Below are 12840 nucleotides of genomic sequence, written 5' to 3'. Positions count from 1 at the left end.
ACTAACGTACCGTTGCGTCATCTTATTCTATGAGAAGTCAGGGCGACGTAGGCTAGTGGAGAATGAACGGTACCTATATTCAATTGTGACTTTTTCTAAGAGATACAAAGTAAATTCAAAACGAAAAATGGCAACGATGTCCGCAAAAAAAACTTCAAACGCAATTTAAATTCTTCTGCTTGATAATCAATCCAAAAAGTTTTCTACTAACGTAAAGTGTCATTCACTACAGAAGACATCCAACCCATTTATGTCTTGTACAAACGGCTGAATGAAATGTTCAAATTGATATTCCATTTATAGTCATCGAAAGATAAACAAAAATCTCTGAAAAACTCTTAAGGCCATTCAAAAACGACGTCAAACGAATTTTCGATATTTCTCATCCCGCCCCTTCGTCACAGCCCTATCATATCGGCGAACATTAATCGTATAGTTGTCGAAGGATAGCATGATTTTTCGTCGCCGATCGCCCATTTCCAAAATAAATTTCCACGCCGTACCGTTCCACGTTCCAAGTACACAATATATACAGTACTAAAATAATGCCTTGACAATGTTTTTTTTTGTAGATTAACGAAATAGTTATTACTAGTCCAGTAGTCCTAGTGCAGAGCAGGCCATCATAGGTTTAAAACATGAACTATTCTGTACAAATCACGGGCCCAGCTCTTTCATTTCTCAATTTTTCAGTCTCATCACGCTTGAAAGTAAAAGTCTAGTATTAACATGAACTTCAATAAATATCTAGTTTCTAAACTAAATATTATGTCCTTGCAGGAAGGATTTCTTCTTGGAAGATTTGAAGAACAGCAGGTTGAAACAATCTCAGATTCAAGTGAACATTATGTTAAACAAGAAACAATCATAAGTGAGTTGGCATATGTAACACTCATTTGTGGAAGTCCTGTATTTATTTAAAGTACTTTTTTCTTCTCAACTTTATCATATGTTGTATAGCTGCTGATTACGTCTAAGAAATTTTTGGCAAAATATCTTGGCGGGGGTTGGAATAAATTAATCGGTGTGCCTCTTCTTTTTTTTTAAATTCTTCCTCCTTCGAAAAAGGAAAAAACGAGGACAACAAGTTCTTTTTATCCCAAAGAATATTTTTGTAAAAGAAAAGAAACTATTAATTGCATAATGATAATGCTAAAAATTCAAATGTGTTTTCCTAATTCATAATGTGTTGTAACATATATTTTTGCTTTAGGAGTTTCTGGGGTCTTCCCTTGTTCATTAACTCCAAAACTATTTGATTCATTTGAAAATGAGACATTGATTCCAAACCAAGTAACGATATTACCATTGTTTATTATTTAGTACTCAAACAATATTTATGTATACATATTTTTTAAATTTCAGGGTGATTCTATTGTTGTAGGCTGGTTCAGTGGCAGAAAGAATTGCCAACTCAAACCATCTTTTCGTGAAACAGCCTTGCACACGAAGCTAAATGAACATTTCAACAAAAATTCTGCACAAAGATTTATATTTGTCTTAGTTCAAGATATGATTAATCAGGTTAGCATTACGCGTGAATTTCAGGCCAAGTTCTTTCAGTTTGATAACACAAAAAGGTACAGTTGTTTCTTTTCCATTTTCTTGTTGAACCAAACTTCATGTGGTGTTACAAATGTTATTACAATGCAATTTTCTTCTGCATATTTCTTCACTATAGAAAGTGGCTCCCTTTAGTTGGATCTATCCTCAACTGGAATCAGGGAGCGAGTCTCTCCAAAAAATCTGCATATAGATCATTGCCTACGCTTGAGCCTGGCCTACTGTCATTGTTTGAAGAACCACATAAAAATAAGGGGTACTTGCTTTTCCATCTTTCCTGATCTTGTCATTGATTGAAACATATCTCTCTTGACTTGATAGGTTGACTGATGAAAAACTCATTGAGGCCGTTACCGAAACTGCTCACAACTACCTGACAGAGGCATTGGAAAGGATAGTTAAAATTCGCTCAGAAATTGCACAAGTAGAACTTCAGATTGCTAGTTTGGAAGAAGCGGAGAGTAGCGGTGCGAGCTCAATGGAAACGAACGATGACCAAAAAGATGTTTCAGCAGAGGGCCGATTGCCAAATAATTCCCTTCCTTCTCTAGCATCGAGTCTTCGAAATCGTGGTAAACTTTCGTCTTTGTGCATTCAAGAGAGAAATGATGCTTCGGAAACTTCAATACCGTCAACAGCATTTCACAGCTCATCTGATCAAAGCGCCTCTCCGTCTAAAACGTCTTCGCAAGAATATTAAATATCTTAAGAAATTCATCGATTGAATTTGAAGTTGACCTAGAATACTTCACTCATATCATATGTGAAACTGGCTAACCATAATATAATCAATGTGTGTGCCCAGCGAATAAATGTACAGCCTTTTTATTGTGACGTATTGTTAATGCAGGCAAAATATTAAAATCGTTGCGCATAAGGTATTCAAGTCACATAAGATACTGGAAGAATGATGCAAGTATAGCTGGAGAGTTCGAATATATGAATAACAACCAAAAATAGTTCTATAATTAAATGCCGTTACCTATGGCTTAATGGAATATTTTTGCATGAACACGTCGGGGAAAACGAAAACCTCTTTAAGGAAATTTTGCTAATCTTAAGCTAACACACCATTAGACCTGTGACCCTAATAGTAGTGAAAGCACAGAATTGATTTCATGATTTATCATCTGATAAGCAACACTTCTTTTCATTATCTGCTATTGTGGTAGGATCCTGGTATAATTGTAGTACAGGGATTCTGACATCTTAACTTGCAAAGTGGTATCATTTTCGGTATCTACCATGCGACATGTGCCAAGATCTTTAAGTCAGGAGCCAAGCCATATGAACCATAAACCGTAACTACTTGCTTATTCATTGGAATAAAGGTATAAAGGTGAACAAACGTAGGACTAATCGGTGTATACCATTGACAGGCCTGAATTAAAGACAAAGGAAAAAAGTAGTCCGTACTATTACAAAACATAATCCTTTTCTTTTTTCGTTTCAGTGGTTAAGTATTCTATTATCTTGCCAACATTTTCTGGGTAGTGTCACAGGTAAAGGCTTTGGTTACTAAAACTTTGGTGTTATCATAACCAACGCACTGTCCGTCAACGGAAGTTTCAGAGTGCATTTTAAAACTGATCTCCGTCTCTGTCTATTTTTTGACGGATTTTCATTGAGTAAATGTAAATCTCAAATTGTGAAAGAAAGGAAACGTAGAAAACTGTTTCTACAACAAGCAAGTCTCTTTTGACATGATGCTAGTGGATGTAGAAATCCGATACGTGCGAGTTTGCGACGTTACGGAATCAGCGTGAGAAATCAAGAAAGGAAATATGTTCAAGCGCTTTTTGATATAATATGAAGAAGATAGGATATATATTAAAGCTCTCGTCTTTGTTTCGTCTTGTTTCCACACTCTGCTACTCTTCCGTACACAGCAGTCAACCACTTCCTGAGGGGTGACGTCACGGTAGACTACTCAGACATACAGCACGGCATGTGCCGTATCGCTTCTTCTCTATTATTTCTATGCATGTTTAGACAGAATTATTTGAGACGGTCAACAAAGAAAACTTGAGCGTCAATTTGTAAATTTAGGGAAACTCAGAAAAACAAGAGTCAAGTGCTTCCAGAATAAAAAAATCTTTTCCCTGGGTAACCACTTCCCTAGGCAATCGACCAAGCCGGGGATTGAGAACTGTTACAAAAAATCAAACCAAAGTTTTTGAATTTCGTCTACATAACTATATCAATTAACATAAACGGCATAGAGAAAGTTTAGTCTTATGCAGTTTGCGTCTCAAGTTTTCAACCTCGATCCATTTTCAGCAATTAATAAAAGACTTTTGAGGCAATGATTTCGAATAAATTTCAGAGGTGATTTTTGTTTGTTTTAAACAAGAGGAACCGTTGGCATTTTTGTTACTTAAATTGAAATCCGTGCAAAATTTGCAATATTTCTAGTGAAAATTAAGCGATTCTTGTTTTTAATGATTTTTCGAATGATTGTTGACTGATTGGTGGTAAAATGGTTGATTTTAATCACTATTTCCTTATTAAGCCTTTGAGCTAAGGATCATAGCCTTTACCAGTATCCCTCAACCAAGGTTCTTTTATCGCTCTTCGCATTCAAAGTTAACTTTGTAAGATGTACGAGTGGATTATTGGTGCCAATCCCTCTTCGGAAGGCGACGATTAAAGCGCTCTCAAAATGAGCCGAAAAACCATTTTTTTTGTTGCCATTTGTAACTTTGTACTATCCGTCCTTGTATGTAGGTCTATCTGCTGACTTTATCGTTTAATCAGCAGAATTGTTTCTAATAGCAACTAGACCTAATATCTGTAGAACATGGGGCAGCATTTCGTAATGCTTGCATCAAATGATACAGTAGGCTATGACGGCGACCGCCTTCATCGTGTTCCATCTAATTGACACAGTCAAGCATGATACGATGCTGACCGCGCCATTGCTGGCCAACAGAATATAATGAATTTCTCAGCAGTGGCCGTGCAATATGGGGTGCGAGAGTCCGCTATTTGTTCCAAACGGTCCGGCGTAATTAGAACATTTCTGGTCGACTTGCTTCTGTGTTTGAATGATCCAAAGGCCAAAATACATCAGCGGCATTTCATCTATCCCTCAAATGCATTTTCTTGTGCATTATACAACACTCTGCGCTAATTATTATTATTCTTCATGTTTACAGCATACCTTAACTACCACGTTATATTCGACAAAGAGCGAATACTTTATCGCAATTTATTCCAATTATCCATGGCGAAATGCGATGAATCCAAAAGCAAACTGCGAAGAAACTACGAACGGAAACCAGATCGATTAGCAATTGTCAAAATACGATTTCGCACTGCAAGGACCACACAGTCTGTCTTCGTTCCTCGAATGCAAACAACCATGCTCATTGAGTTTTCAGCATAGAGGTTCACAGACAAGTATTTCACTTCTTATTGGCTCCGGCGGAGTACACGCCCTCGCGTGCTTCCGGACGAAAGGCTGAACCGTTTTTTAGTTGGTCCCACTCTACTGCCCGTCAAGCAAACATATCCCGCCCCTGCCCTCCCATAGAGGATGGGATAGGTGAAAGGGAGGTGCCTCTAGAGTCTATAGACCACACCGCACCATTCCTCCATGTATAAAGAACTGTCAGCGAGCTACTGGACGTTCATTCGGCTACGCAGTTTCCAAAAGTTACTCTGCAAAAGTTCCTCTGCACTTACTGGTCCTTTCTCAATCACCGCTAAAGTTTAACAAGATAGAGCCAGGAGAAAAAAACAAACAATATGTCTTCTTCAGCCAGTTCACCGGTTTCACCAACGACTTGGATTCAGCAACAATCATCAGTTGTGGCATCGTCTAACAAGCGTGTTGCGATCGAGCCGCTTAATTTGTGGCCTTCGACGTCCACTTGGGCTGCCTACAGCTCTGCTTTAGCTTCTCTGTCCCTCGGCCAAATGAACGAGATGTCCAACGTGACGTCAAAGTATCCATCGCGCTGCTCGCCACTCACGCCGACAACGCCGACCTACTCGCCGTCATTTTCCCCACAATCGTCGGTCACGAACAATTTCACGAATCATCCACTTCTGCAACCGGATTCCCCCCATTCGGTGACAGATACGAGCCCCGATTTTTCCACGGCGTTTCCATTGGATTTTTGCACAACAAACGCGGGTGATCGCTCGCCAACTGCAACCAACGCCAACAAACGTCAACTTGTTCAGCCGGAACCTCTTGCTGCCAACCAAAAAAGGAGTAAATCATTCACAATCGATGCTATCCTCGGCCTCGAGGAGTTCGCCGCCTCCTGTTTCGAGTCCGCCGATGCCGCCAAATATTTCTCCTCGCAAGGTATGTGTCAAATATATCATTCAAGCGTCTCCGTATTTCCATCGGCCATCTTCGCGAAAACTTCTCACTGAAGTCTCGAGTTTTGCAAGCGGAAAATAACATCCGATTTCACATTTGCCTGCGTACAAATTTTTAATAAATACGTTCTCTATTTCTGTGTTTGTTTGCAGAACATCGCCGAAGCGGATCACCAGGTTGCCAGCAGCAGCAAATGTCGCCATCAGATTCACCGCAATCTTCTCCGCCGTCGATGTTGCTGTCATGCGCGTCTTCGTTGCCCGCATCATCGTCTTCTCCGAGAGCCAAACGGGTTCGAACCATCTTTAGCGCCGAGCAATTGGAGCGGCTGGAAGCGGAATTCGCCCGCCAACAGTATATGGTCGGCCCGGAGAGATTGGTATTGGCCGCCAGTCTCCGCCTGTCGGAATCTCAAGTGAAGGTCTGGTTCCAGAACCGACGCATCAAGTGGCGCAAGCAGCACCTAGAATCTCAACAGATGAAATTGGTCAACTGGCGTCAGCACGAAGACCAGCAGCATTTATCGCAAGACCAACTAGCACATCATCATCTCAGGTCGGCCAATGCAGCCGACGACGACCACTCGGAATCATTTTCCGATTAAGACTTGCTTTTTTTTGTTTTTTTTTTTCATTTTCTGTTGTCTTTGTTCAAAATCGATGTAGATGCTATATCATTATCCATTTCACTTGTACATATGTTCACCGTGGCTCCGGAAAGAGCAAAAGTCTAACGTAATAAAATCCTATATCCGTTCGACTACAAAAAAAAAGAAACGTTATCTCTCCGTTTATATGTATATATATACTGTATAGTCTACACAAACCGTTTTCCTTTTGAAGTTTTTAGACTGGGATGCAGTTGTTGTCTGCGACTTTCGCATCTGAAATCGGTCTGGCTCCAGACAAGAGGTCGCAGAGACACTAAAGGTAATTAGAAAGGTATTTAAGAAAGAGGGCTACAAAACAGACTGGCGTTTTTTTATAAGTGTTTCCTTGTTTTTTTTTTGTCTTTCTAAGGAGACCTTTTGCCTGCTAGGCCTATGAGCTATACCATTCCCAAACGTATATCAAACTCGATGAGCCTATCTAGGGCTATAAGAGCCGCCAGTCGTGTTATAGTGTAAAGTCTGATATGCATTTTCAGATGGAAATAGTTCATGTATCGGTTCATTTCAGAAAACAAGTGGTCGATTGTGTCACATTAACGAACATTTTTTTTTGTCGCTGTTGTGATTCAGCTATCATTGCTCAGCTATCGATAATCAGGCGGGTAAAGCAGTTATAAACGGGTACTGTGCGAAGGGTAAGATTAGTTGATATAAGCCTATCTTACGGCAAGCCCAAACTCTGATGCGGCATCTAGAGCCCCCGAATATTATAAGCCCATTGGACAAAACTGAATGCTTCGTGTATGTGAAATAATTTGGGTACAATCGGAAGCTAAATGGAGGTCTGTGTGAGTAGCTACGCTCATTTTGTTTTTTTGTCTTTTTCTCCTTACGTTTGGCTGCTGCAGTAAAGCAGATAGGGAAACAGTGGAACTTGCTGTTGTTTGTAGATCAATCCTTTGAAGAACGAACATTTTCATAATTCAACTGAGATAAGAAAGGCTCCAATTCTTAATAGATTGTTTAAACGGGTGTTTTATCCTGGGCTATTTTAGGTCTGATGAAGTAAAGTCAAAGCTCTTTTAGCTTATTTTCTTGAGCAATAGTGGACTGTGCTCCGACCATGCAAGCATTGGCAGTTCATCGCCTTTCGCGTCCTAATGAAGAACTGTCAAGCTCGTCTTCGTATAGCAAAAGGAGAATACAATAAGTTAGAGCCACACAGCTTCGAAAAACAACACTTTCTTTGATAACATCGTACGTAAGTCGTGAGGGCAATTAATATAATACCATGTTTACATAATCATGAAAATAATAACAACGAACAGAAGAAGGAGGCCAATATTCAATAAATGTAGTTTACTAATCTCTTATCTCTTCGATCAGGTTTATGAAGTCATTGTCAATAAGCTGGGTAGCATACAACGAAACAAAACAATACCGCCCATTTAGAAGAGGAATTAAGGCAGACAAAAAGAAATCTCAGATAAGAGGAAAATCCTAGAATTCCACGTTTGTAACTAGACAAATTAGCCGACGCATTCAGCTCTTTGTCTAAAAAGGTCGTGTTCCTCTGTTAACAGGCCGCCTTCCATTTTTTTTTTTTTGCCAGCCAAAGTTCTTTGGAAGAAGGAACTTTTAAACCAGAGCACGACGGAGAGAGATAGACAGGGACAGTGATGAAACAAAATTTTCTTTGAAGTTTGCAAGTTATGAGCTCGGGCTTCGCCGTATATATCGTTTTGTGTATAGCAGCTTCCTACTTGCGCTCGGTGCCTTATATTCGTTGTTGCTTGATAGATGAGATGTTCTGACGGCATGACTTTGACTCGGTAGAAATGCCGGAGCTTGTGCGCGCTACACTATAAGTGGCAGCCGCCAATAGAAACCAGTCATGCGTGTCGTGTTGTGTGGGTGCACACGTTTTGCCTCGCGCACGGTATTACACAGCAAATTGCCTCTTCACATTATTAAATATGCAGGCCACCTCCCTCTTTTCACTTTCTCATATTAATCCACCCTAGCAGAGGAATAATAATCAAAATTCAAAAAAAAGAAAGAAAAAAGAGTCAAATATGTACACCCGGGGCATCAAAGCACGCACAAACGCTCGATAATAATAAATACACTGCCACTACTAAAATGACGACCAGGGTGCTGGTGTGTTATTTATGATCAACAAATTGCCGCGCGGTCACCTACTCTTCAGCAACATCATCACTCACATGTGCTCTTCAAAATGAACCGGAGCCTCTGTGTGTTTAACGTGGTGTCTCTCCTGTCTCATCGCTCTGCTGCTACGTGGCCAGAACGGCAAATTTAAAAAGCTTTGATTAAGATAAATCAAGAACTGTTCAAATCCAACCCATTACAAGAAGCGAACAAACGAACAGTTAGAATCGTTTTTAAAGGCGTATCGTAAAACTTACGAAGTTTTCGTAATTGGATTGAATTAGCCGTCCTACGCTATACATGTATTCGAAACTGAATGATGTAGACTACTGTATTTGTTATCGCCTTAGAGAAAATTTATCACTTTTCCTCACAAATGTGCGTTTTAGCAGCATCAACATTGTGTGTTATGTCTGGAATGATAATTTCCGAAACAGAATCTGGTTTAAAAAATAAAATAGCAAAACTGACAAAATACGTTACGCCAAAAAAAAGAGCTCTTCAACTCGAAGAGTAGCTACTTGTATTAAATCCAACGATATTCGAAAGAGCGTCATCGTTGGGCGCAGTTAAACGGCCAATAATATCCGTTGTCTACATCTAATATGGTATATTTCTCGACGAGACGATGCAAAATCCACTTAAGGGCTTCCTTTTTTTTTTTTTTTATTGTCTGAGTAGACTATAGTTACTAAACACAAAGGACATGTAGGCACGCGTATAGGTATAATCGTAGCAATAGAGTTAAAAAAAAAAGGAAAAGCCACTTTGAGGCCGAGTTTTTGCGTCGGATTCTCGAGTCCCCCATCATGGCCAGCTATAGCCTACCGTTTCACTGTTCAGCGTGTGTTGATGTTCTTTTGTTCCGGTAGCTATGCTAGGAATTTTCTCATATGTTTATACACGCGCCAAGCGGCGATGTCGGAAAGGCTGAGCTTTATAACCCGCCCACACGAGAACTTTGGTAATAAAGGTATAAGGGTAACCTCAAAGATACATGAAGAGGAAAGAATAAAGCGCAACGAGCGAACAGAGCCACACAGAGAGCGATGAGAGGAGGGAGGCAAAGTTATTGGGTAGGAGAGGGGCGGGCTCGTTGTCGTTGATCGATCAACCCAGCACTCCTTTGTCCTTTCTTGTTAAAGAACCAGAATGGCAAAACACAGTCAACGAAAACTTTGCTATGGCTCTCCAAAAAATCGATACTCAATCGCTTTAAACAATTCACAGAAATCTATTTACTTCCAAGTCGTCCGTTTTATCGAGATCTGAATGTGATCGAAATTGTAGCGCATTAATTATTTGGATAAATATGGCGGCTGAATATCACCAAAAAATTTCTTTTAATTGTATGCAGGCTGACAAAAACTGCATCTTGTTGCTATTTTAAGAAATGCATACAAGGACAAAGGAAAAGCTTGGAGAATTTATTATCGCAAAGAATAGTAAGTTAGGTTTCGTTATCTCTAAGCAACGTCATTAGAGCCTTAACGGGTGAGGTTTAGATGAAGTACCGATATAGCGCTATATAATAAATCACCATTCATGATACTGGCAAACAGAAAAAACTAAATTGAACGGTTGCCAAAGTAGCAACTTATTTGATAAAAGAAATCCTAGTTGGGATGGCCAATAGATTGCTTTTTGCAAAGACGTTACGTACAGTATATCTTGCGGAAAGCATTAATTCTTTTTAAAAACTCAAAAGTATTGTGAGTCCTAAAAAAATAAAAACGTTGGCGATGATAACGTTGGCATCGAAGAAAAACGGGTCTATCAATGATATTGAATAGAAAAAGCGTGTACAAGTTGCGTCGTATCGCCAAGCGGAAAAATGACTTTAATTTCCATACGCAAATTATGATTATTACCGTAACGTCCTACAGCCGATTACCTCATGACACAATAAAAAAAAATGAAAATAGCAAAAATCTAAAAAAAAAAAAAAGAACGGACAAAATATACCCTGCGGTATATTTATATACCACTATGGATAATCGTTCTTATGAAACCTAACCGTGACTGAAGATACGACCAGGCACCATCCATCCCCACTATTCATAAAGCTTCCAGCTGTAGGGGGGGAAGCGCTAAGGATGGTGACGTTTGGTCTACGAAGCTTTTCAGTCGATAATACACACAAGAGGATTTACCGCTGCATTTCGCATTAAGTGGTTGATCAGACTCTTCAATGTATTATGATCCGATACTTGTATTGATTTACATCTCTCACGAGCAGTTACATGCATGCATTTTTTTTACCCCCCTCCCCTCCACATCTAGTCGACAAATTGAAAATCAGCAACTGAAGCTATCTTTCTTTCTAAACAATCACAAGAGGGAATGTTATTGAAAGAGATCTGAAGTTCTCTTGCAAGCAAAACGCTATAACGGTGGGCGATCCTTTGGAAAGGGGTGCCACAAAAGGCGGCTGAAGCGGACTTCAACAAAAAGAATGTTGGTTTGCTATCTATTTGTATTATCATAAGGACCTACCAAGTATTCGATATTATTCAGTGGCCCCCACGCCGGTCTTTCGCTTTTCTTGCCGTTCTCATTGTTCGCCGTCGTCTTTCACTTCGATTCCGTTGTTGGAGCGTGAAATCGGCGCGCGCACTCGCACACGCACAATTGCCCCGCCCGCCAAGGAAACAATGGACCGGGCTAACCTTGTAATGTAAATACCTCCTCCCATTCAGCGACTCATCATGATTAAGAGTCTATACAAGTCGGAGGCTTGTAACGCAACTCAGGCATTTGTCGAGATAGGCTAGTCAAAGCGGAAGATGAGAGATGGCCAAAATCAGGGCATTCAAAAATTCCTATCGCTAAATGAAAGAAAATATTGATATTATTATTGCACCAGTGGAATCTTCAAATAAAATTAATTTAATTGAATGCCAGATAAAATTAGCAATCCACAGCACACATTAGATTAACTAAATGTGTAGCTATAATATAACATGACGTGCAGTAATCGAGACTGTAATGAGACCGTGAAAGGCAGGAGCCAAAGGCTTCGGGAATGAATCACATAACTAAGTCTAGAGGAAAGAAAACTCCAAGCGAAAGAGCCGAGTGGAACTGCTGTGTATTAACTAATGACCGCTGTAAAAACGGAAATTCTATTTAAAAACTGGGAAAACGTATAGCTTCGTGACGCCATCAAGGTTGAAAAGACAGCAACGCCAATACGATTTTTATTGCTCATACATCGAGATACGGTTAATCGCCGACCGTGTTCCCCATGGTCCGACCAAAATGGCCAAGAGAAAGCGGTACACAAGAATATTTTCGATGAGAATTTGAGAAGGTCTGATTTGTTTTATTTTTCACTGCTAGCCATCTTTTTACGTATGACGACGGCATCCCCACCGAGGGCGCTACGGCATGAAGAAACGGATTCGATGCCAAGCCAATTTGATTATTCATGAATCGAAAAAGAAAAAAAAAACGAAACAAAAACGTGGCAATGGAATGCTGCTGTCTATGCTGACTCTTGTATAGATTCATTTATAGCTCATAGAGAAACAGTATCCATGTAAACTGGAAAATACCCCTCTGTAGCTTCATCCATTGAAAACTGGTCAGCCGTAAGCCCCCACCCTTTGATCTCGTATCCCCGCTGGGTCATTCCTCCATGACGTCTTCTCCTTTTTTTTTTCTTTTTTTTTTCTTCCTTAATTCCGATTGCATTTTTGTGAGCTATGCGCATTTCGAATAAAGTAAAGAATCCTAACGAAAGTTATAGCAAAAGAATCTTGTATACCAAACAAAGCGGAATGTTTCTCCATTCACTTTGTGGGATTAAACGCGATGATATCCTATTGAGAGATCTTCAAATGTTTGCTCCAAATATTTCCCTTTCTCTGACAATTAAAACTTAATGAAAGACTTAAATATTACTCACCGACAAATCAAAAAGAAACTGAATGCGTATGCTCTGCTATTGCATGATCACAATGCCAATAATTGTGATGGTTCACCAATACAAGATGCAGGGTTTTCAACGAAACCCTTTACGTGTGCACAGCTGGTTTCTGAAACGAAAAACAAAACAAAAATGAGCGATTAAAAAAAGAGGGAGCAGCTAACGCAAGAAGTCATCACCCAAAGAAAAAAAATGTCGATACACTACATGTAGAGGATAGAAGGGGAG

At 39.8% G+C, this 12840-nt stretch overlaps 3 protein-coding genes across 3 annotated transcripts in view; 2 read left to right on the top strand and 1 right to left on the bottom strand.

Moving 5' to 3' along the window:
* Positions 1-12840, bottom strand: part of LOC130688979 (uncharacterized) — a 93324-nt gene that overhangs the window by 14827 nt on the left and 65657 nt on the right. The gene's annotated exons all lie outside the window — the stretch shown is intronic.
* Positions 236-2397, top strand: LOC130689151 (BRCA1-A complex subunit Abraxas 1-like). Its single transcript, XM_057512176.2, has 7 exons — positions 236-518; positions 573-710; positions 781-871; positions 1214-1293; positions 1366-1580; positions 1682-1819; positions 1885-2397. The coding sequence occupies exons 2-7, from the start codon at positions 639-641 to the stop codon at positions 2261-2263; spliced, it is 975 nt and encodes a 324-aa protein (XP_057368159.1). The 5' UTR covers positions 236-518; positions 573-638; the 3' UTR covers positions 2264-2397.
* On the top strand, positions 5215-6645 carry LOC130689150 (homeobox protein Hox-B5-like). The gene is made up of 2 exons (XM_057512174.2): positions 5215-5881; positions 6052-6645. The coding sequence occupies exons 1-2, from the start codon at positions 5314-5316 to the stop codon at positions 6501-6503; spliced, it is 1020 nt and encodes a 339-aa protein (XP_057368157.1). The 5' UTR covers positions 5215-5313; the 3' UTR covers positions 6504-6645.

This window comes from Daphnia carinata, chromosome 9 (assembly GCF_022539665.2).
Source record: "Daphnia carinata strain CSIRO-1 chromosome 9, CSIRO_AGI_Dcar_HiC_V3, whole genome shotgun sequence".
In the NCBI taxonomy this organism is placed as follows: Eukaryota; Metazoa; Arthropoda; class Branchiopoda; order Diplostraca; family Daphniidae; genus Daphnia; species Daphnia carinata.
This window is presented reverse-complemented; position numbering and strand designations above follow the sequence as displayed.

Coding starts and splice junctions, on each gene's coding strand:
- LOC130689151 (XM_057512176.2), top strand. CDS start 639: ATGAACTATTCTGTACAAATCACGGGCCCAGCTCTTTCATTTCTCAAT. Junction 711..780: donor CAGTCTCATCACGCTTGAAA/GTAAAAGTCTAG, acceptor ATGTCCTTGCAG/GAAGGATTTCTTCTTGGAAG. Junction 1,820..1,884: donor GAACCACATAAAAATAAGGG/GTACTTGCTTTT, acceptor TTGACTTGATAG/GTTGACTGATGAAAAACTCA.
- LOC130689150 (XM_057512174.2), top strand. CDS start 5,314: ATGTCTTCTTCAGCCAGTTCACCGGTTTCACCAACGACTTGGATTCAG. Junction 5,882..6,051: donor CAAATATTTCTCCTCGCAAG/GTATGTGTCAAA, acceptor GTTTGTTTGCAG/AACATCGCCGAAGCGGATCA.